General features: G+C 37.3%; 1 protein-coding gene across 3 annotated transcripts; it reads left to right on the top strand.

The window, feature by feature from the left end:
* Nucleotide 1: 1 nt before the first annotated feature.
* LOC129872888 (protein BREAST CANCER SUSCEPTIBILITY 2 homolog B-like) lies at nt 2-13,494 on the top strand. Of its 3 annotated transcripts, none has more exons than XR_008762615.1 (20): nt 2-222; nt 287-439; nt 715-1,815; nt 1,903-2,018; nt 2,106-2,260; nt 3,002-3,124; nt 3,206-3,403; nt 3,480-3,561; nt 3,642-3,692; nt 3,792-3,867; nt 3,986-4,097; nt 4,161-4,232; nt 9,956-10,154; nt 10,221-10,403; nt 10,589-10,731; nt 10,797-10,859; nt 10,953-11,163; nt 11,612-11,779; nt 11,856-11,979; nt 13,064-13,494. XR_008762615.1 is itself a non-coding variant. In XM_055947835.1 (20 exons), exons 1-19 carry the CDS (start codon nt 75-77, stop codon nt 11,898-11,900), a joined length of 3,408 nt encoding a protein of 1,135 aa, XP_055803810.1. In that variant the 5' UTR covers nt 2-74; the 3' UTR covers nt 11,901-11,926; nt 13,064-13,494. The 3 variants fall into 3 exon arrangements, 1 of the variants encoding a protein (XP_055803810.1); XR_008762614.1 differs by having other exon boundaries at nt 1,894-2,018; XM_055947835.1 differs by having other exon boundaries at nt 1,894-2,018; nt 11,856-11,926.
* The last annotated feature ends 11,195 nt before the right edge of the window (nt 13,495-24,689 follow it).

Genomic DNA, 24,689 nt, shown 5'->3' with positions numbered 1-24,689 from the left:
AGAAACAAATTTCCCGCTTTAATAAAAAAAGTTGAAAACCAGCCGTGCAAATTTCCCACACAAATTGCCGGAAAATGCCGACGTGGCAGTTGTACTCCGTCTCCGTGAATGATTTCCGATGGAAAGTCTCGGATGGAGAGTCTCTAACCGGAGCCATCGAAGAACCGAGCTTAACCCTAGCTTCCCAGCAGCTCCAATCCATGCCCGATCTCTTGCGTCAAGGTACTTGTCTGCTCTCTTCAAAACTTTTCAATACTTGCATGGAAATAATCGCTTTGAGATGCAGGAAGTTCGAGATTAGCAGGGAGTAGTGATGCAAGTTCTACAGAATTTCCAGTCTTTCGAACTGGATCTGGGAAACCTGTGGCAGTGAAACAGTCTTCGATATTGAGAGCTCTTTCCATCCTTGGTGACGAAGAAAAGGCGGATTTGGACACAGGTGTCACATTTTATCCTCAATAATAATCTATCATGTTGAAAATTTAATTTTCTTTTGATTTTGCTTAAAAGGTATGTCACCGGAAGTGTTTAAAAAATACGGTATTCAATTTAGAACCAGTATTTGACCTAAAATGAATTGAAAATTCAATCTAGTGTAACACGTGTTTCCTTTAGATTTATCAATTTTAGAGAGACAGTGGAGTATGTGAGTCAATATCCATGTCTCTTGACTTCATGGTGGGTCTGGATATGCATTACCAAATTATTGTGCAGGCATAGGAACTGGAAGAGAAAATGGTCTTGGTTTTCAGGAAGCTGTGTTCCATAAAGGCTCAGGGAAAGCTCTTAATGCTCCAGAATCTTTTTGTCCTTCTAGCTTGGAGAAACAATTTAGCATGTCGAACTCCTTGTTCCAGACAGGCTCTGGTAAAGCAGTCAATATATCTTCCACAGGTCTTAATAGGGCCAAGGTTTTGTTGCGCTTGGAAGAAAATGGTGACCATGAAACATTTCCAGGTTCTGGAAAGAAAAATAGAACTTCAGAAGAGCTCTTTGGTTTTTGGAATTCATTTCCTTTTGTGGAAGTAGAGGGCATTGCTAGCACAGGGTCTACTAATGTTTCAGCAGCTTCATTGTCTCCGATTGATGTTAAATTTAACTCCTCAGTTTGTCCAGCAGAGGAGTTAGTAGCGGATTTTCTGCATTCTGCAGATAAACCTCCTCCAATAAAGTTTCATACTGCTGGTGGTAGATCAATATCAGTTTCCTGTGAGGCATTGAAACGCGCACGGAGTCTGCTTGGAGATCTAGAGATGGGGTGTCTTGTAGATGAAAAGGATGAGGCTGATCCATTGTTTTCTTTATCGAAAGGCCAAATATCTGTTGATCAGGTCTCCACCAAAGAATTGAACTCTGATACTCCTGTTTTCCTCTTATCGGCAGCGAAAGACAGTGGGCCCTCAAGCCTTTTTACATCGCCATTGAGATCAACTTTGTATCATAAGAACTCTTCGATTAAAACAAAGAATCTCGTTCCAGCAAGTAACTTGATAAAGGAATTTGATGCTGTGGCAAAAGAAAGCACAAGTAGGCTGGACCATAATATTCCACAGAATGGAGAGCCATTCAATAAGAACTCAGCAACTATGGACCTTAGAGAAAATGACATCGCTTCAAAACCTAAATTGCTAGAACGGCCTTCCAGGGGTCCTTTGGTGGATATCTCAAATAGCATTGGAGCAGGATTTGCAGATAGAAACCAAAACTTTGGTCGGAAGAGGAAACTCAGTGGAAGTTTTGTTTCTCCATTTAAGAAGCCTCGAAGCACCAACGGCGTCAACCCTCTCAAAAGAAACGATTCCGGTGCTGCTAACGGTATATTTGAAGTTTGTAAATAGACTCCTTATGGCTTGTCTTAAATCATTTTTGACAGGTTTGATATCTTTTAACTAGGGTTCTCAGATTTAGCATCAAAATTACCCTCTCAAAAGGGAAAGGTTTCAGGTAGATATCCATTCCATGTGGCACGATTGTATATGAAGGAGTATCTTGGAAAGCCCCCATCAATCCTGAGCAAGGTTTGAATGGACCAGAATAATTTGTTTCCTTTGATAGATGACTTTGCTTTTGGAAGCTGATACTTCTTATGTTCTGTGGAGATTCAGCTAGAGAGTTTGCCAGATGACGTGAGAAGGATGAATCCAGCTACTGCTGAGACTTATGTGTTCAATGATAAATCTTGCTCAGGTTGCATTGGAGTAGAGTCTTTCTTGGAGATGCTGTCTCAATCAGGAGCTTCCATGCAATATGTTTCTAAAAAGTAATTTTTGATACTTCTTTGCAAGAACGTTAAGGAAAATTTGTTGGCTGTCAAAATAGCTGCTGTTAGAGTAGCTACAATTACCAGAAGCAACCAATTTCTTTCAAGTGTTGCATTAAATGATTGTTGACCTCTTGTTGCAGTATCAATAGATGTTGGTAATAGTACTCATTGAATTATGCATGTGTGTCTGACAGCTTTTGTTGAAGCCTACAAAATTATTTGGCTATAGCTTTCGCATTCAGTTCTGACATTGTTGACAGTTGCAGGCACTTGTATCTTCTGCATTCCCTTAGATCCACGGATTCATCTATAGGGCTATAATCATGGGTGTACAGTTTGAATTATCAGAAGGAACCAATTAGTTTCAAGTGTTGCATTAAATAATTGTTGCTTGTAGCAGTATATAGTTGTTGGTAATAGTACCCATTGAATTATGCATCTGTGTGTCTGGCAGTTTGTGTTGAAGACTGCAAAATGATTTGGTGATAACTTTCGAATAAAGTTCTGAAGTTGTTGAGATTCACTGGCTCTTTTATGTGCTACTTTCTCTTGGATCCACTTATTGATCTATAAAGTTGTAATCATGGGTGTACTTGTCTATTAGGTTCTCAACATTCTGCTTAGCAGATCAAGACAATTCTATCGTTTAATATGGTTGATGTCTAATAAAAGTGCATCTTCCTTTTAAATTGTTCTTTGATGTGACATGCTTACAAATATTCTTCATCATTCCAATAGGTGGATTTCAAATCACTATAAGTGGATTGTTTGGAAACTTGCAGCTTATGAGAGGTGTTACAGTGCCAAATTTTCCGGGAAACTTCTGACAATCTGCAATGTACTTGAAGAATTAAAATACAGGTATCTGAATTTCAGCCAGTTTGTGCATTTCCTCTTGGATCTCACAGGTACAATAAAAACATCAATTCATCCTTTGGACAGATATGAACGAGAAGTAAATCATGGTCATCGATCTGCAGTTAAGAGAGTTTTAGAAGGAGACGTCCCACCTTCTTCTATGATGGTACTCTGTGTTTCCAATATCTATTCAATTTGTGTCTCCCCAGTTGGACCTCAATCTTCACTATCTAGCACGACCGAAAATGGAACTTGTGCAAAAGTTGAACTGACAGATGGGTGGTAAGAAAATATTAATGTTTATCACTTGTGTTATAAATTGGATTTCATGATCATGCAGAATCTGTTTGTTTTGTAGGTATTCAATAATTGCTGTCTTAGATATACAACTATCCAAGAAGTTGGCTGCTGGAAAGCTGTTTGTTGGCCAAAAGCTTAGGGTACCACATTAAATTAATGGTTATAGTCTATTGAATTATCAGAATTTCATATTGCTCACAGCTTATCTTGTCATTTATAGATCTGGGGAGCTGGATTGTGTGGCTGCACAGGTCCTGTTTCACCTCTTGAGGTTGTTTCCTATAGCAGCTTCTAAATAATATAAATGTTGTTGCTTTCAAGGACTTTTCCAGTTTCTATTGGCATTTTTAAAGGTCTGAATTAATTTCAGGCGTCAGGGACGACTAGTTTACTGCTGCATATAAATGGGACATATAGAGCTCATTGGGCATCTCGTTTGGGCTTCTGTAAGTATTAGTAATATCAAAAACTCATTAGTCATTACTTGCAGTAATATCCTGGCCACGCCATTATAATTTTTTCTTTCTCCCTTTGTCTTGTCTTGCATTGTGTAAACATTGTTAGGTAAAGGTGGTGGTATTCCATTATCATTTATGTCAATCAAGGATGGTGGAGGTGCTGTTCCAGTAACATTGGTTGGAATTTCAAGGATATATCCTGTTCTCTTCAGGGAAAGGTAATTGAAAATTGTTGGGGAAGAAACATTAGTTTGATTCTGATGGCAATCTATGACATCCAGGTTAAGTAATCGGGGGTTCGTTGTTAGATCTGAACGGATGGAAGCTAAAGAGATGCAGTATTTTAATGAAAGGTGATACTAAATACTGCAAGCTTGCTAAAAGATTTCTCTCCATCCTTCTGTTGGTATCTGCATTATGGGTTCATTTTTAGAATTGCTTAAACTTTTTTTTTTTTAATTTGGAAAAATCCGTCACATTTTCTTCAATTGGTAGAAACTATCACTTAGATGCAAAAAGAAGTAACTTAAGTGATCCAGCCAATCTTTGCCTCACTCTGGATGAGAAAGGCTATGATGAGTTTGGCCCGCTGTGCCTCCTTGCATCAAGCAAATGCTAGTTAGCTTTTGAACGATTTGATAGCTCGGTACTACCCACTTTTACCTTTATCTCTTATATCCCTTACTTCAGGCGGTCCATTTGAGTTGCATCATTTATAATCATCCAGTATATCCACCCAAAATGTGTATTTGTCCTCCATCACTGTTTGATGCTATCACATGCTTCCTTGAATATCTTCTGGTAATAAACTTGCACTCTCACCTTTGTGTCCTCCTGCCAGCTTCTTGCTTTTTCCTCATTTGATTCCTGTGATACATCAAGAAATGTGCACATCAAGAAATGTGCCCCAACTCCATCATAGACCACTGTGCATCTGATACTAGTTTAGTAACATTTATGGAAATAATCTTATGGATTGCTCGTAAGTCCACGTTGGATTTATTAAATAAATATAATTTCCTTGCTCCAACATATGTAAAAGCGGCACAATTGTCTTATCCGTAAAGTGATCCTTCCTTCTATTATGTGTGATTTTCTATCAAATTTCCAGTGGGTCAGACATCTGTATCGATCTATTAAATTAGCATAGCTATCTAGAATAGGATAGCAGAGTAGTTTTTAAAATGGAAACCATAAATGGGCTTAGTATTGCTCTGCATCAACTAATATGACCATTATTTTGGTAACTATAACAGTCACAAATTACATGAGAAGGCCTAAAAACCCTCACTTGAATATATTTTACTAATCAAAATATTTGACCTTTGCTTTCAGATCGTGGTTCAATCCTTCTGATCATATTGAATACTGGAACTGTTATGAGGCATGAAAATAATGTTTAGACAATGCGGATAGTATCTCTTTTTTCATCAGGCAAAGGATAAAAAGAAAATAACTTGCACTAAGCTAAAGGAACAACATAAAATAAGTCACTGTTTTTTTTCTTCATGTTATTAGGAAAAAACAGAGTAGTCAGAGGAAAATAGTTGTTAAATGAATGCAAGCAAGAGGGAAAATATGAAAGGATCTAACATGAAAAGGAAAATGACGAGATTTTCTTAGCCTTAGTAAACATGAAAATGATTTTCTTTCGCATAACTTACCTTCCTTACCAAATACTCACTCTATCATTGTCATCACTGATGGGATATGCAATGGAAAAGAATTCATAAGCACAAATCATGAAAGGTATAAAGACTTAGAACATAATTATGACTTTGAATACGTAAGCATCAGTGACAACATTTAAGCATGAGTTTAGAGTATTGGAAAAGGAAGTTTACTTTAAGGGGTGGTTTGGTTTGAATACAAGTTATGATGTGATTAGTTATATTGAGATTAGTTATGATGGGATAAGTTATGTTGAGATTATTTCTTATTGACCGTTTGGTTTGTTGTATTCAAAATAATATGCATTGCATAAGTTATAAAAACAAGTTGTTCGTTTACAAAAATAACCTTCACTTTATTTAATTTTTTGTATTTTCTTTGCAAGCGTTACTTGTTCATTTTTAAATAAAACTTTCATGTTATTTAATGTAAATATTTTGTATGTGTATTCTCATGATGGTACCATATGTATTTAAAAATAAAACTTTCTTCTTATTTAGCTTTGAAATAGAACTTCCATCTTAAGTTTGTTAAAGTAAAAGATGATATATTATTTATATCACTTCATTTAAGCACATATCGCTCTTAAATTGTAAAATATTAAAATTATCTTCATTTTAATTGATATATAAAATAAGCTTTCAGGTGACTAAAAGAATATATAATTAGATATATGCAATTCAATAGTAGAGAAATCAAAATATAAATAAACATAAGAGTTAGTCAAATAAATTTATAAATATAAATTCATTATAAAAAAATCATTATAAATTTATAAATATAAATTATATTTATATAGTGTAATTTTTTAATAGTAAAATATGACGAGTTATCATAAAAATCAAGAGTAGTGAAGATTGTAAATGTTATTAACATGGTATTAAAAATAATGTAAGTATACATGAATGTGAAAAGTGATGTATAAAAAGGGTTTAAAGGGATCTTTTTGTCATTTTACCTGTTTTATCTTGAGATAAGTTATCCTAGAATTACTATACCACCCAAGGGGAGGGATAACTTATTCCGGTACTAAACGACCCCTAAGCTCTTTCTTCTAGACCTTAAACTAGATGCAAATATTTTGAATTCATGGCTTCTTCAGCCTCTCATGTAGCCTTTTCAACATTATGATATCTCCATAACACCTTAACTGATGTCACTTCCTGAGTTACCTTGACCTTCTCCATAGCATGGTGAACTAAGTCTGGCCCAAGTAACTCTGCTTCGTCCACTTCAAACCACACAATTAAAGACCTACATCATTGTCCATGCAATGCCTCAAATGGTGCCATCCTAATGTTGGAGTGGGAGCTATTTTTTTTTGAGAACTATATTGGAGTGGTAGCTATTGTTTTAGGCGAACTTGATAATGGGCAAGTGATCATCCTAATTGCCTTTGAAGTCCAAGGTTCAAGCCCTCAACATGTCCTCGAGTGTGTGAATTATGCGTTTGACCTGGCTATTTGTCTGCTGGAGAAAAGTTGTATTGAGATTCACTTGTGTGCCCAACCCTTTCTAGAAGGACTTCCAGAAATTTGCCCTGACTGAGCACCACAATATGTGATAATGGAGATTGGAGTCCCATGCAACTAGACTCTCTTTTGAATGCACAATTTAACATAATCTTATGTTGAGTCGATAGTCTTCATGGGCAAGAAATGAGCCTACTTGGTGAGTCGATCCACGATCACCCAAATAGAATCATGTTTTCGAAATGAGCGAGATAAACCAACCAATATTAATCATCTCCCACTTCCACACTGGAATTTTGATGCTCGACCTTAACTTGTGGGGTTATTCATACACTTAGCTTCACAGTCTGCCACCCCTCTCTTCATGTCATTACACCGGTAGACCTCCTTAAGGTCGTGATACATCTTCGTAGAGTTGGGATGAACGAATTACCATGAAATGTGAGCTTTTTCCAAGATCCTCTCACAAAGCCAATCAACATTAGGAATACACAGCTTGCCTTGGCACCTCAAAGTGTCATCTCCCCTTGTTCAAAAGTCGTCTTTCCATGCTGATGTATCCCATCTTTGAGCTGAAGCAAAATGGGATCATCATTCTCCTTCTCCTTCACCTCAACCACTTAATATGATTTAGCTTGTTTTTGGATAACTATACCGCCATCTTCGTAGTCCAAGAGTTGGACTCCCAGGCTTGATAGAATGAGAATATTCTTAGCCATACCTTTTCTATCCTACTTAGATGTGCTAAGCTCCCTATAGATCGTTGGCTGAGGGTGTTGGCCACAACATTAGCCTTGCCCCGGTGACAGAGAATATCCATGTCGTAGTCTTGGAGCAATTCAAGCTACCTGCGTTGCCTCAAATTTAACTCCCTCTGCACAAAGATATATTGGAGACTCTTAAGATAGGTGAAGGTATCTATATGAATCCCATTGAGGTAAGATGCCATACCTTTAGCACAAAACCAATACTGCCAATTGTAGATCATGCGTCGAATAGTTCTTCTCATGGTTTTAAAATTGCATTGGAGCATAAGCGACCGGCTTACTATGTTGCATTAGTACACACCCAAGCCAACCCTTGAAGCATCATAGGACACTAAACTAGAGTTGTTCAAAACCGAATTGAAACCGATAATTTGAATTGAAAAAAAGTTATTGGTTTATCGATAATGGATTATTAGTTTAATGATTTTGGCAACGGTTTTGATTTTTTTATTATCGGATTATCGGTTTTTATTGGTTTGAGGTATTTTCTTAATGGGTTAACCGATAACCCGATAGTAAATTCAATAATTATATTTATACCATTTGGTATATAAAGTCCTTGACTTAAACTTTAGTTTCATACTTTTATTCTTGGTGAGTCTCAAACTCTCGGTTATTCTTCAATGTGCAGTGTTTGCTTTTGAGCAAGATGCAATCTGTCAACTCATGTGCATGGTTCATTTGGTTTGTTACCTTATTTCTAATTGATTTTCAATGATTTTTTTGGTGTCACATCTTAACTGTTGAAGTGATAATAGAACCCATAATGATCAATAATCGATAAACCAATATCTTAATGGTTCTATAACGGTTTAGCATGTCTACAAATCGATAACCGATAAATCGAACCGATAAACTTCAAACCAAACTGCGTTGCCTCAAATTTAACTCCCTCTACTTAAAGATATATTGGATACTCTTATGATCGGTGAAGACATCCATATGAACCCTATAGAGGTAAGAGGCCATACCTTTAGTGCAAAACCACTACTGCCAATTCTAGATCATGCGTTGAATTTTTCTTCTTGTGGTGTTTAAATTGCATTGGAGCATAAGCGATCACCTTACTATGCTGCATTAGTACACAATCCAAGCCAATCTTTGAAGCATCACAGGACACTATGAACTCTTCTGTCCCCTCTGGTAGAGTCAATGCCGGTGCTGAATTCAATTTGTTTTTCAACTCCCGAAAGCTTTTCTCACAAGCCTCCAATCATTGGAACTTAGTTGTCTTTTGAGTCAATTTAGTCAACGGTGGAGAAATAGAAGATGACCTTCAACAAACCTCCGATAGTAACTTGCCAAGCCCAAGAAACTCCGAATCTCTATAGGGTTTGTGAGCTTTGGCCAGTTTTTCACGGTCAATCTTTTGAAAAGTGACTGCGATACCCTTGTCAGACTTGCGTGACCCAGAAACTCCACAGTTCAACAATAACTCACATTTAGAGAACTTCGCATACAATTGATGGTCCCTTGGTGTCTGGATCACTACTTGGAGATGATTTGCATGCTCCCCTTCGCATTGCGAATATTCCAAGATGTCTTCTATGAACATAATTACGAACATGTCAAGGAAAGGCTTGAAAACCCTATTCATAAGGTTCATAAAAGTTGCTGGAGCATTAGTCAAGCTAAATGACATTACCAGAAACTTGATGTGGCTATACCGAGTCTAGAAAGCTAATACAGGGAGATATACTTGTTTGAAGATGGACCTTGTGCGAGCTAATACAGAAACTTAGCTTGTCGAGAAGCCCCCAACCTACTTTGTGCTAGAGTTCCCCTGCAATCTTAATTCACATCCAACACATTCCCCACACTCAAACCTTAACCTATACTCCTAGGCACAACCAAAATCACCATGTTCGGGTCGAATCATACACGTTGAACGGTTCAAACCTTCGTACAGAAGTATGGGGAGTTACATTTTGCATGCTATTTTAGGGTTTGCCCTGTCACTCTTTTTCCTTCTATCATATCAAGAAACTGACATTCGAGGAAGAAGTTCCTTTTTGTTAGATGCGCCTATATCAAGGATTTGGCGTATTTTCCAATACAACTTCAACTTTCACGAAGTGCCACTTCAATACTATTTGATATGTTTTATATATGAATATCTGTGATATCTACTGATAAAACCTATATTTGTGAGTTGTGTCAATCTAGACGTAGTAGCATTGTGGAGGGAGTAGTCTCAGAATCTCAAAGAGAAAAGAGAGATGCCTACATCGGAAACGACTACGAAAGTAAAGAAGGGGCAAGGATTTTGAGGATACTCGAGAGAGCTGCAGAACCAGAACTTCTGATGGCAGAGATGACTTCAGAGCAGTTGAATTTATTTTCATCCTATCAAGCTAAGTTGGAGGTATGTTCATTTCCACCCACTTAAGCCGTAGGAGGCTAGTTATGATCCCCTTTTTGTCATTTTCAGGCATTGAGACAGTCTGACCTGCAAAAATCTCTTGAAAAAGCTTTGCAAGTTGCTGGATTTGCTGAAAGAGACGTCACTCCGTTTATGCGAGTTAGAGTTGTTGGATTGATTAGCAAAAGCACACCATTGAAGTGCTTTCCAAAGGAAGGCTTAATTACAATATGGAATCCTACTGAGAAACAGGTATGAAATTTTATTTTATTTTTGAAAATGGTAATTGTTGACACAGGTATGAAATTGAGCTTTAATGTCCTCTTGGTTATTTGATTTTGCACTGAAATATTTTTCTTTAACCTTGTATCCTTTCATTATGCCAATATGTTTCTCAAATGTGTACTAATATCATCTCTAACTGATTTGTTGTATAGCAATGTGAGCTTGCAGAGGGTCAAGCTTTTTCTGTTACAGGGCTTACACCGATAAGCTCAGACTCTAACACCCTTTACTTGCAAACGAAAGGATCCATAGCCAAATGGCTGCCTTTGTCTCCTCTGGCAGTTGAGCATTTTGAGTAAGTATCTGCTGTTTTCATGCTTATACTGCACAAATTTATACATCTGATACCTGTCCATGCAGGGACTTTTTCTGTCCTCGCCAATCAATTTCATTGAGTAAATTGGGTGAAGTTCCTATGTCCAGGTAGGTCTTGGTTGTAATATCTTAGAGTCAATACTTGTGCTCCCGAAGCGAAAAACTTCTTTTTTACTTATTTTGTGGTTTGGTTCCACTCAGGGAGTTTGATATTGCTGCGGTGGTTGTTTTTGTGGGGCAGCTGTATACAGAAGCTCATCAAACAAAACAATGGGTATTTGTAGCTGATGGATCCAAAGCTATGTTGGATTCCGATGACAAATCAGAAACCTTGATGGCCATCAGTTTCACCTCACCATGCATAGAAACTGATTCATTTGCACCAATAAACTCCAACCTTGTAGAATCTACAGTGAGTACGGATTAAATTTCTAGCAGTATGTGATTTTCCTCATCACCACCAGTATTGAACCTCTGATTTTCTGGAAGCTACTTATTGTGTATTTATTATCCTTGTTTTTTCTAATGACGATTATTTATAAAACCTTAGAAAAATCGTCTTCCTATACAGACATACAGGATATGGTGATGTATGGTGATATCCTGTTTACTTCAACAACAAATATGTCTGTTGCTTAAGGCTTCTGGGGCAGGGTTCTTAGTACTGCAAATTTTATAAGCTGTCAATTTTTCTCTTATGGTCTTTGCATGCATCCCATCCCAAACATTATGTCATTGAGGCACCCACGGTATTCCTGATTAATCAATTTAAGGGTTGTACTGTAAAGTAAAACTCAAATGTCGATGAAGTCTGGTGTTTCTCTTATTTGCACCCAGCTGAAATAATGAAGTTTTTACAGGTTTGTTTTTGCAATGTCATCAAGAGAGCTAGAGATAATGTTAATAATCTCTGGGTAGCCGAAGCAACCGAAAATTCAACCTATTATTTAAATTATGATCATTCACATTGTTCTCATCTAAAAGACGCTGGTGCTTCTGCTGAAAGATGGGCAAAGATATCTGGTTTGGTATGTGTGCTGGCATCTGGTCATGGTATTACATATTAGCTGCATTTTTTCAAACTAGTATTTTTCCTTTATGCAGAGACTTGAAAAGCTTAGGGGAAGAGTTCTATCTATAATTAGCTGATGTGGAACTTAAGCAGGGAAAGGCTGGTAACAATTTGTCACTCCAGCTAAAGAATGCGATTGAGATGCACATATACATAGTGAGACCTATTTATATATCCCAGTTGTCATTTATCTGCAACTTGATGAATTGCGGGGATATCAGTCGTTAAGTCAACAGATAATTTTAGGAAGTTCTAACTTCTAATACAAGAGATTAGCCATATTAAATTAGCAAATTTTAAACAGTGTATTTTATTTGATTGTTCACTTTTACGGGGTGGAGTGTTGGCCAATCAAGAAACTTCATGTCCAGAAGATGAGAGTCGCGGAAATGCGAATGCTGCGGTGGATGTGTGGGCACACTAGGATGGATAGAATTAGGAATGAAGATATCCGAGACAAGGTGGGAGTGGCATCGGTGGAGGACAAGATGCGGGAAGCGAGACTGAGATGGTTTGGGCATGTGAAGAGGAGAGACACAGATGCTCCAGTGCGGAGGTGCGAAAGGTTAGCTATGGACGGTTTCAGGAGGGGCAAAGGGAGGCCGAAGAAATATTGGGAAGAGGTCATTAGACATGATATGGCACAGTTGCAGCTCTCCGAGGACATGACCTTAGATAGGAGGCTATGGAGGACTCAGACTAAGATAGTGGGCTAGGTGGCTGATCGGTTCTCCATAGTAGTCGTAGTCGCGCTCATTTGTCTTAACATAGGATTTTGCATGGGATTACTGCTTATATTAGTTGGCCCAGTCTACTTTGGGTATCCTATTTTATCTATAGTAGTTAATGCCCCTTTATCCCCGATCTTTTCTACCCTGACTTTATCGCTTTATCGCTCTCATTATTCATATCTTTATATTGTCTGTTATATGCCTGGCTTTACTGACCTATGTCTTGTTTTTCCTTGTTTCTCCTCCCTTGTTCTTCTCTCTTAAGCCGAGGGTCTTTCGGAAACAGCCGCCCTACCTTTTAAGGTGGGGGTTAGGTCTGCGTACACTCTACCCTCCCCAGACCCCACATGGTGGGATCACACTGGGTTCGTTGTTGTTGTTGTTGTTCACTTTTACTAGTCACCGTAATATGCTGCTACTCTTGTGAATGGATGACCTCATATATAATGCACAAATGTCATATATGTTGACAAATTACTAATCTTTCTCTTCTGTTGCGCATCTTGTAGGCAAAATGATCCTGCCAACATTAAGCTTTTGTTCTGGATGAATGGGAGTCCATGGGTTGCTATCACTAAAACAAACCGTTTGTGTTTTAATTAAGTTGTCTTCAACAATTAACATGTTTTGTTGGTTTTGGTTTTGGTCATCTTAGCATCAATCTGTCTCCACATTTTGTGTCAATTTGATGGTTTTGAGGAGATACCTGCATTCACTTAAAATGTTAATTATCTTGTAGTCCCAATCATGAAGTTTTTTTTCGACACTGGTAACATAAATCCAATCATGAAGGTTTAATCACTATACGTAATAAATTGAGTCAAATGGTGCAGGTCATGTCGTTTACCGGCAAAGCAGCACAACTGAATATGTTGTGTGGTCAAGGATACATGTATTGATTCAACTATGATTAATTAAATATGTTAATAAATGATCTTAATGATGGTTGACGTGAAACACACAAAATTGGCTTGTTGAATGTAAACTTGTTATTTTAAACATTACAAACTTATGGGATGTTATATCCTTTCTCCTTAGGAACATTCATTCTTGAATGGAAATTAGATTAATAAATTTGGCCTTAAGGATTTGCCAAAAAAATTGCAGTCTCGCTGTAAACAGTACTATATAGAAACTTGAAACACAATATAGCCCAAACACTTTATAGGGCGACATAGAGCCCGTTTGGATAGGCTTTAAGTTGGTCAAAACCAACTTAAAGATCCTTTTTAGCTTTTGGATGTGTTTGCTTAATGCTAACTTTAAGTCATAAAGTTTTTAAAGTCAGTTAAAAATGAAAAGTTAGGATTCCTAACTTTTTTTTTTCTAAGTGTTTAAAGTCATTTTCTTTGACCATGGAAATTACTTTTATATCCCTTATATTTTAACTAAATTCTAAACTATCCTTTTTATTCTTTTAACCCTAAAATTCACATCATTTTCCTCATTTAAGCACTTTTATCCAAACACTCAACTGCTTATTTATAAAAATAACTTTCAACACTTCAAAGTTCTAAAAACATTTCATACATAAAAGTTACTTTTTTTAAGCTCATCCAAACGGGCTCATAATGTGTCATCAAAACTGACCCAGTATAACAAACAATGAAACAAGGCATATTAAATACTTAGGCCACTCTACCTAGTGGTGTATGCAGAATTTTTAGAAAGTGGTGTCAATATTTATAGAAGGAAAGATAAAAGTTTAATCATCATACATGTATTTTATTCGATTGACTCATTGATTTAGACTTGCGCAGAGGAAGAGGAGGAACAACCATTTTCCAGTCGCAAATAAAGAAGAGCTCAAAGTATTCGTTCCCAGTCGGATTCTCTAATTAAGATATATCAGTCAACAATCAATAAATCATCAACTATTTCACGGGGATGATATTCTATTAAGTAAGGATTTCAATTCTACTTAAATAACAATTTTATTTTAAGCATGATAAAAGTATGATATATTTTTCAAAAATATGCCTTGGTTGGGGTTTGAATCCACAACTTCAAACAACAAAATCAACTAGCGTACCAACAAGCCAACAAATGATTTTTGTCAAATGGTGACAATTCTTTAATATATATCTTTATGTATAATATTGAAATATTATCTGAATGGGGGACCCACCTCCATTATATCGGGGCCTAATTTTTGGGGTCAATCAGAGATACAGGTCTCGAAACGGAATTCTGTTGCATTTTTACCTCGAACGAAGCTTCTTCTCGCGTTTCTGAGATTACCATGAGATTCCTCACGAAATTCTCTTGAATTTAGACCTTTGAATCACTAAAATCGGCATAAACTTAGTAAAATTTTCTGAAAAAGGGACTCTACCCCTTTTCCCTAAAATCTGAAACTCAACTAAATCTAACGTATGTGTAGTACAAAGCGATATAATCTATGCCCACAAAAGAAGCGAAGCAAGAAGGCCTCAAGTTATCATACTACACGGTTTACAACTTAAACGGAAAACTTATCCTCTTCTAGCTAATCAAGCTGGCATGCCTCAAAAGGTTTCTAGAATACGATCAATCATATTACACTGAATTCATATCGATCAAGCACAGAAACATATAACAACATACATGGGCAATGGATAGTGAGAGACTGCCGGCCCTGTCGGGCTCCTTGGTCGTTATCACATCTAGCAGCATGTTGGCCCTCTCACAATGGCCTTTTTATGATGGGCATAAGGAATATTCCAGTTTGCATAAAATTCACCAAACTGCACTCACTCGGATCTGCGAATATGTAAGTGAAGCCCATATCACCAATTGTTTCCCAAATGTCGAGAAATTCAAGCTACAAATGGCCCTCATGTATTCATTCTTCTGGAAAGTTCTTGGTCTTATTTTGTGTTGGAAACCACTCCTTCCATGCTCTCTACAGCTGCTTGGGCAAACCTTCTCGTCGTCTTCCTTGGGACTTGCCCAATCACTGATCCTAAATCCTCTCCTTCCTCGTTCGTTTAGAGTTTCTTGACATGTTACCTTTTGGGGCCCTAATCCTACAATTTAAAAATAATATAATAAGCAGCCCATATTTAATAACTAGTCAAATTAAGTGTAAAAATAGTGAAAAACACGTACACATAATTTGCTAGCATGATCTAATGGCTATTTCTTTTGGGTTCGAGTTTTCCATTTCATCAATAACCATTAGATAGTTAAAATTTGGCATTACAATCCAATACTCAGCATTATGGATAAAAGGTAACAAATCACAAGTTCTATTTGAACATTATGCGTACAACAAAGCAAGGTTACCACTTTCACAACTAAATTCTAACATTATGCACAATTTTGAGGCTTTCTAGTTTCAAAAATCACTTCGTCCATAAATAAACAATGTACATAACTAGATTTTTTTAGCTACACCCATTCACACAATTTATAACCATGGATTTCAGGTTCTACAATTACACCAAAACCTCATCATTCTCGAACCAACCTAGCATCCATAATCTAGTTACCAACCGAAAAAAAGTAAATATTTTTAACATTATCATTATTACATTGCACATACCCATGAATATACAAACATAAGGTTCAACAATGGTAGCTTAAACTAATGCAGTTGGGAAAAGGAGAAATAATACTCAATAATGGAGAAATAAAATAGAGAACAAAAAAATATACATTGACAATAGAGATAGTTGAAAATCTATGGAGGAAATTTGGGGAAGGAGAAGTTGGAGAAATTTTTTAGAGAGAGGTGTCACGGACTTAGACTTCCACTAAGACTTCCGTGCGGCACTTGACTACTTACTCACGAATCTTTCACGATCTTGTAAGCTCAAGTAAGCCTTTAAGACTAGATCGCCAAGGGAACGCTAGATTGTAAGAAAGACAAGAGAGCTTTTATGAAGAAGGCTTTTTGTGCCGAAATTTGGGACTATCAGGCGACGAATCATGAAGGAAAGTCACGACACATTATGGGCCGGACATCCAGGGCAGCGTCGCACGAGGGCATTGATTGAGGCGATTTACTACTGGCCACGCATGCGGGACGATATTGAATGCTATGTACAGACTTGTCTTGTGTGCCAGCAAGACAAAGTAGAGCAGCGCCAACCAGGAGGACTCTTGGAGCCCCTGCCCATAGCGGAGCGTCCATGGGAGAGCGTGACCATGGACTTCATCACATGCTTACCGAAGTCCGACGGGTACGGGACGATTATGGTCGTGGTGGACAGGTTCTCCAAATATGCCAGCTTCATGTCCGCCACGACAGGTTGCACTGCTAAGGAGGCTGCCAGGCTATTTTTCAAGAATGTGGTGAAGTATTGGGGATTGCCAAGACATATCATTAGCGACAGAGATCCACGCTTCACCGGGAACTTTTGGAGAGAATTGTTCGAAATTCTTGGCACAAAATTACATTTCTCCACTAGTTCCCACCCGCAGACGGACGGCCAGACGGAGCGAGTCAATGCCTTACTGGAGTGCTACTTGAGGCACTTTGTGAGCTCCCATCAGAAAGATTGGGCGAGACTACTGGACGTAGCCCAATTCTCTTACAACCTACAGCGGAGTGAGGCCACAGGGCGAACACCATTCGAGCTAGCCACAGGTCAACAGCCACAAACTCCACATTCACTACCGGCCGCGTTCGAGGGCAAGAGTTTGGGGGCTTATCACATGGCCAAGGGATTTGAGGAGCAGCTCGACACTGCCAAGTCTTATTTGGACAAGGCAGCGAAGAAGATGAAGAAGTTTGCCGACCGCAAGCGTCGTCCCACGGATTACCAAGTTGGAGACATAGTCTTGGTCAAGTTCAACCCCAGGAAATTCAAGGCGTTGCGAGGCATGCATCAAAACTTGGTGCGAAAGTACGAGGGCCCGTTCAGGATCGTTGCCAAGGTTGGCAAGATCTCTTATAGGTTGGAGCTACCACCGCATATTAAGGTTCATCCAGTCTTCCATGCCAGCGTCCTCAAGCCGTACCATGTGGACAAGGATGATCCTAGCCGAGGAGAATCAAGTCGGGCGCCACTCACAATCACCGCCTCCCATGATCGAGACATCGAGGCTATTGTGGACTACCAAGCCAAGCGAAAACAGGGACAACAGGCCACTGCTATGTTCTTAGTCCATTGGAAGGGACAATCTCCGGAGGAGGCCACCTGGGAGAGATATGAAGACCTGTGGCAGTTCAGGGACAAAATCCGGGAGTTCTTGCAGCAGCAGTGCGCCGCGGTCGTCGCCACATCAGGTGGGGGAGAGTGTTATGACCCGCCACTTGATCTTGAAGAAGGTAGAAGAATCTAGAGTCTTGGAGAGGTTAGTGGAAGACTCTAGATCCTTATAGAAACTTGTAGAGAAGTCTTGAAAGACTTAGAATTCTCTAGAGTGTGTAGAGAATTCTAGAGAGGGACTTCTTTGTAAATATGGAGGGACTTGTATAGCAATTTTTATTTACACTTGAGCCCCTTAGGAGTAGTATAAATAGAGGGGGCATTCATTTGTAGCAAACCATCAAGCAAACAAGTATTCTTCCAAGCAATACAAAAGCCTTCTTCATAAAAGCTCTCTTGTCTTTCTTACAATCTAGCATTCCCTTAGCGATCTAGTCTTAAAGGCTTACTTGAGCTTACAAGATCGTGAAAGATTTGTGAGTAAGTTGTCAAGTGCCGCACGGAGGTCTTAGTTGAAGTCTAAGTCCGTGACAGAGGGGTGCTTAAAAATTAAGTTTTTTGGATTCTTGGGTCGGGTTGACCCTTGGACCTTGAAAAATTTGCTCGATTTTGGGCCTATCTTACTGCGCCACCAAATGCCCCAAACTTGGTAGGCTTGGTTCCTGCCCAGGCGCACGGCACTAGGGGCTCGTTTAGCTGCAGAAGTTTAGGACATGGCGATCGGCGCCAACATTAGCCCCAAACACAAATTTTAATTTTTTAATTTTTTAAACCCATTTCCACTTATCAAAATATTCTCCAATCTTTACGCACCTGCATTTTACACTTGAAAAAATTAAAATCATCTTAACCTCAAGTAATATGTGATGGTGTGTACACACACCCTTTTTAAAATAATATATATATATATATATATATCACTTCTATTGTAACGTGGAAAAGGATGCCACATGATGAGTACTTATTTGGCTGGCTTTTAATAATCCATATTACATAAATATTACTAAGTATAAAGGGAAAAAAAACACCAACATCCAAAGTTTTTGGATCACGATCAACATAATAATGAAAGTTAATCTAAATTGCATCTGAAATCTTCAATAAAAAAATCTACACTTTCCCCTAAACATTCACTTTTCAAATCTTTGATTTCCTATTCTAGACAATAAAATTCGCGTCGAGAAAATAATAATTAAGAACGAAAAATATCGTAACAATCGTATTTATTTGATTTTAAAAATATTAGTGTTACAATCTCTATGAATCCTCTGATTTGTCCTTTAAAATATAAATTCAAAGGTTTTACGAGCTTGATCTTGAATCTTGAATCTTGAATCTTGATCTTGACTTATACTTAAATTTAAGGGCTTTTGAAATTGTTCTTGAATTTAGTAGTCATGATCTTGACTTTTTCTTGAACTTTAATGTTTGTGTGCTTGAATTCTAGAACTTGTAGCTTATAGAGAAATATGTGGTGTTTGATCCACGAGCTCTCTCTGGCTTTTTATTTGAATTCTGGTCCTCTTTTTTGAATTATGAGGACCCCTATTTATAGTTGTAGAATAAAGGAATTGTGATAAGAACAGGTTTCCCTCGGGCAATCAGATTTAAGTGAGATGACATATTGGGCTTTAACAAATGAGCTTGTCATTTTTAACACATGTCACGATCCTATTGGCTTCTTTGTTTGACTTTCCGTGACACGTCACTTGACACGTGATACCAAAATGAGACTATAGGATGAGATGATATTGAGCTTAGCAAAGTGGTTCATCATTTGTAGCCTAAATCAATGAATTTGGAATTTTAATTAAATTTGTATTTATTGGATTTAAATAACTAACACAATTATATTAATCCATAATATTTATTTGAACTAATATATTTTGAACTTATTATAATTTGAATCAATTTATAAATTTATATTTAATAAATTTTAAATAATTGCAAATGTTCCCTGCTTCAAATCTTGTCGGAATATTTTATTGATGGGAGAACCCATCGGTGCCCCCCTAAAGTTGGCACCAACTTTTACTTAGACACCTCAACTAAGCTTTGTTCATTTTAGACACCTTATGTCAGGTCCAAATGTGTCATTTTGACACTTTCGCCACGGTCAGTAAAATATAACGTGTGTGTGTTTGACACTCGCGAAATGATGTGTAAAATGTCAAATGAAATAATGACATTTGTCATTTGTGTTCAAATAATTTTTAAATAACGATTTTTTAATAAAAAGAAAAGTAAAAAATATTTTATTAAAACCATTTCTGGGCTTATTTTGCAAGAAGCTTCAAATGAGCTTTAATGGAGTCTTCTAATTTCTATCTCAAATACTTCAATGCAAAGTGATTGAACAATGTTTAAATCAAGCATTGCAATACGAATACTATTATTGTTCATTCCAAACAAAATTTAGCACTCAATATTTTTTTCAACTTTTTTTGGGGAATTGTTTTTGAGAAACTTTACTTTTGAAAAGATTCAAGGGCAAAGACAAAAAACAGGCATAGAAACGTCTTCTTGAAGATGAGAATTCTCCGGATCTTAACAAAAATGCTCCTTTCTTCGCAGATTCGAAGCACAACTCATTCACAATCTTTCAACTTTTTTTCCAGTCAACTTCACACTCTTCCGATCCTTACTTAATAAAATTAATTACATAGCTTTTATTCAATAAGAATTTTCAAGTTGTGGATATATGAAAATGAGGTTTCATTGAAAATTATTTTAGATCCAGATTTAAGTTTTTCGAATTATTGTTACAGATGAATTAGAAGAGTGGAAATTTGGTGGTTCTTGGTGGAGAAAAAGTAAATGAAGGAGATGGATGGTTCCGGTGGTAATAAAGAGGGATGGATGACGATAAATGGTGGATGTGTGGTGGTGGAAGCTGTAGTTGATGGAAGAGAGAAAAAGTGAAGAAGAAGAAGAAGGAAAAAAAATATTATACAAAAAAAACTTTTCACGCGCTCAGATGTCCGTGCAATACAAACCATGTGCCAAATCAGCAAAAAGTGTCAAAATGACACATTTGGGCTTGACATAAGGTGTCTAAAATGAACAAAGCTTAGTTGAGGTGTCTAAGTGAAAGTTGGTGCCAACTTTAGGGGGATACCGATGGGTTCAGTCTTTATTGATTGAAGACTAGGCTTGAAGTATTAATTAATGATAATTATATACTATGTATTTAATTGACATACCACTCCAATATAATTGGAGTAGCCTAATTAAGTAAATAATCTACGTGGCCATTTGTTTTCCACTTACCACTAGTTTTGACCTACCATAATAAGATAGATATCAATAAAATAGTAAGTAGACATTTGTAAAAAAAAAGTAAAAATCATCCAATTAGAATTCACAAAGGATACATTTCCTCGAGACTCTAACTTTTGACCCATTCCAATTAGAATAAGGATAAGCCAAATTTTCGCAATCCACAACCAATTAGGATGCAGAGTGAACAAATTTACACTATTACAATAGAGTCCTAATCAAGAGCAATTACAATTACTCTGGGAGAAGGACTCCCTCACCGTCATTATCATCTATAAATAGATGTTCCCCATATTTTTTTAATTATTATCAGCCTTACAAGTTTTTTATTTTTTGCAGACGGAGCATGCATGCACCAATTACTGAGTTCTTTCGCAGGACTTTAGGAGTCAATTCACAAGCATTAATGAGGTTTTTTTTCTCTGTGTTCCCTCTTCTTCTTCTTCTTTTTGTGTATTTTTTTTGTATGTTAACACAATTAATATGTATATTGTGGATACCATACAAGGGAGAGTTTAATCATAACACAAGAATTTAGTCTCGAGGTATGAAGGGATGTGTTTAACGTCCTCATCTTGAGATCACAAATTTGAAGTTTTATGAGATCCTGAATACTTGACCATAAGGTGTGAACGGGTGTGTTTAACGTCTTCGCCTTGAGATCACAAATTTGAGGCTTTATGAGATCATGAATATTTGATCATAAAGTGTGAAAGAGCATGTTTAAAGTCCCCGCCTTGAGATCACAAATTTGAGGCTTTATGATATCCTTAGTACCTGACCATAAGGTTTGAATGGGTGTGTTTAACGTCCCCGCCGTGAAAAGGCCAACTTAAGGTGCAAAGGGACAATATTTTGTCCACCTTAAGGCATGGAAATTTAGAGATCCCTTTAAAGATAAACCCTTGAAAGGTCAGCTTAAGGTGCAAAGGGACAAATATTGTCCACCTTAAGGCATGAACCTTTAGAGATCCTTTCAAGAATAAATTCGTGTAAATACCAGCTTAAGGTGCAAATGAACAAATTTTGTACACCTTAAGACATGGGAATTTAGAGATCCTTTCAAGAATAAATTAGTGCAAATACCAGCTTAAGGTACAAAGGGACAATTTTTGTCCACCTTAAGGTATGTGAATTTAAAGGTATTCTTACGGTCCAAAGATATGGATATTCATTCCCACCCCAAGAAAGGTAAATCTAAAAGGTCAAGGCTTGAAGACTTCCACTTTCGCACTCAATCACTTTAAGAGTTTGTCTTGCAGACATGGTGAAACGAAATTTCAACTTTAAGACTAGAGAATTTAAAGATTTCAACTAGCATATTTCGAAGATTGAAAGACTTAAATTTGCATACTTGGTTGATGTGAGACCCCAACATGCACACTTAAAGAATTTGAAGAGTTCAACTTGCCTACTTGAAGGATTTGAAGACTTTGATTTGCATAATTGGAGTATTTGAAGACTTTAACTTTCAAACTTGAAGAATGTGAAGACTTCAACTTGCATACTTGGAGGATTTGAAGACTTCAACTTGTATATTTGGAGGATTTAAAAACTTCAACTTGCATATTTAGAGGATTTAAAGACTTCAATTTGCATAGTTGGTTCATTTGAGACCCTAACTTGCACACTTAAAGAATTTGAAGACTTCAACTTGCATATTTGGAGGATGTTAACACTTCAACATGCATATTTGGAGGATTTGAAGACTTCAACTTGCATAATTGAAGGATTTGAAGACTTCAACTTGCATACTTGGAGGATTTAAAGACATCAACTTACATAATTGGTATAATTTGAAGACTTCAAGCATACTGTTGTTTGAGACCTCAACTTGCACACTAAAAGAATTTACTTCAACTTTCATAATTGGAGGATTTAAACACTTCCACATGCATATTTGGAGGATTTGAAGACTTCAACTTGCATATTTGGAGGATTTGAAGACTTCAACTTGCATAATTGAAGGATTTGAAGACTTCGACTTGTATACTTGGAGGATTTAAAGACTTCAACTTGCATAATTGGTATGATTTGAAGACTTCAAGTATACGATTTGAAGACTTCAAGCATACTGTTGAAGAAGCTCATATTTCATAAGGGTTTGCCCTTATTGAATCACCACCATTTGGTGCGAGTCTGAAGTTTTGATGAAAGAGTACTCATAGCCTTAAACTTTAAGTGACAGATCAAGTGGGAACATGTGTTTGTTTTTACACTCATGCAACTGAACTTAGAATGTAATTCTAAGCGTCTATGTACCACAGTGAAGAGGATCAAGTCCCAATATGCTGGGAAAGTGTTTTTTTGTGTCCTAACTTTTGCGTAGGCCGACTATTTTGAGATTTTCAACCTAGCGGACTGTTTTAAATTTTTTTTTGGGTGTCGTACATAGTTTATACTCTTGTGGGAAAAGAGTAACATGCAGTTTATACTCGTACCTTAAGGAGTGGCACCTCACTTCAAGGGTAGTACCTCTTTAGGAATTTTGCATTAATTGGGCCAATCCTCACACCATCAGTATCGACAAGCTTGTAAGCGCCATTTGAATATACTTATTGTATGATATATGGTCCATCCCACTATAAGGTGAATTTCCCCCCAGACTTATGTGAAGTGATAATGGGCCTTCTTACTGCAAGGACTTGATCTCCAACTTAGAAGCACCTCAAATGAACCTTTTTGTTGAAAGCACGAGATAAATGGGCTTGATAACATTCAAGATTTTGTTGAGCTTCCAGCCTCTTTTCATCAAGTGCTTCTAACTCGGTAAGACGTAGTCAAGCATTTTCTTCTTCAGTGAGCCCTTTTGGGATTGCAGATCTTAAGAAAGGTATTTGGTACTCAAGTGGCAGGACTGCTTCAACTTTAAAAGCAAGTGAATATGGGGTTGCTTGAGTCAGTATATGGTATGTCGTCCTATATGCCCACAAAGCTTCTTCCATTCTTTAATGTCAGTCTTGTTTGGACTTGGAGATGACTTTCTTCAATAGGTTGCATAGGGTCTTATTGAATGCTTCAGCTAGATCATTAACGACAGCATGATACATAGAAGATTTGCGCTGCTTGAAATCAAAGAGATCACAAATTTTGTTCATCAACTTATTATCAAACGGTTTGTCATTGTCTGTTATTATGTAGTGGGGAATGCCAAATCGGTAGATGATATTGACTCAGATAAAATTTGCAACATTATCCTTCTTCACCTATTGAAGAGTGACAACTTCGGCCCATTTTGAGAAGTTATCCGTTGCAGCCAAGATATATAAGTATCCACCAGAAGATTTCGGAAGTGGTCCAATAACATCCAGTCTCCAAGCATCGAATGGCCAAGATGCGATAGTTGGATCTAATACTTCAGTCGACTGATGTATGGAATTTGCATGAAATTAAAAAGCCTTGAACCTTTGAGCATAGTCTAAGCAATCTTTCACTGTAGTTGGCCAATAATAACCCATTATTTTTATGTGGAACTGGAGTTTGGGTCAAGATTAATGTGATCTGCGTACTCCTAAATGTGCTTCTTTTAGATCTTGGACTACTTCTTCCTCTCCCATACATCATAAGAGTACTCCCCCAAATGATCTTCTATATACTGTGTCCTTGTAGTATAGGAAGTGAGGTGCGCGACGATGAATGCCAGTCCTTCTTTTCGAATTTTCTAGAAGTATCCCATAACACAAATAGTCAGTAATAGGTTGTCGCCAATCTTCCTTTG

This window comes from Solanum dulcamara, chromosome 11 (genome assembly GCF_947179165.1).
Source record: "Solanum dulcamara chromosome 11, daSolDulc1.2, whole genome shotgun sequence".
NCBI classification, from domain to species: Eukaryota; Viridiplantae; Streptophyta; class Magnoliopsida; order Solanales; family Solanaceae; genus Solanum; species Solanum dulcamara.
Note: the sequence above shows the minus strand (reverse complement) of the source record. Positions and strands in the feature narration are given on the sequence as shown.

What these genes read in the sequence shown, in the direction of transcription:
- LOC129872888 (XM_055947835.1), top strand. Translation starts at nt 75, where the DNA reads ATGCCGACGTGGCAGTTGTACTCCGTCTCCGTGAATGATTTCCGATGG. An exon ending in CTTGAAGAATTAAAATACAG is followed by an intron (nt 3,125 to 3,205) that starts GTATCTGAATTT and finishes TCCTTTGGACAG; the next exon opens with ATATGAACGAGAAGTAAATC. An exon ending in ATGCAGTATTTTAATGAAAG is followed by an intron (nt 4,233 to 9,955) that starts GTGATACTAAAT and finishes GTGTCAATCTAG; the next exon opens with ACGTAGTAGCATTGTGGAGG.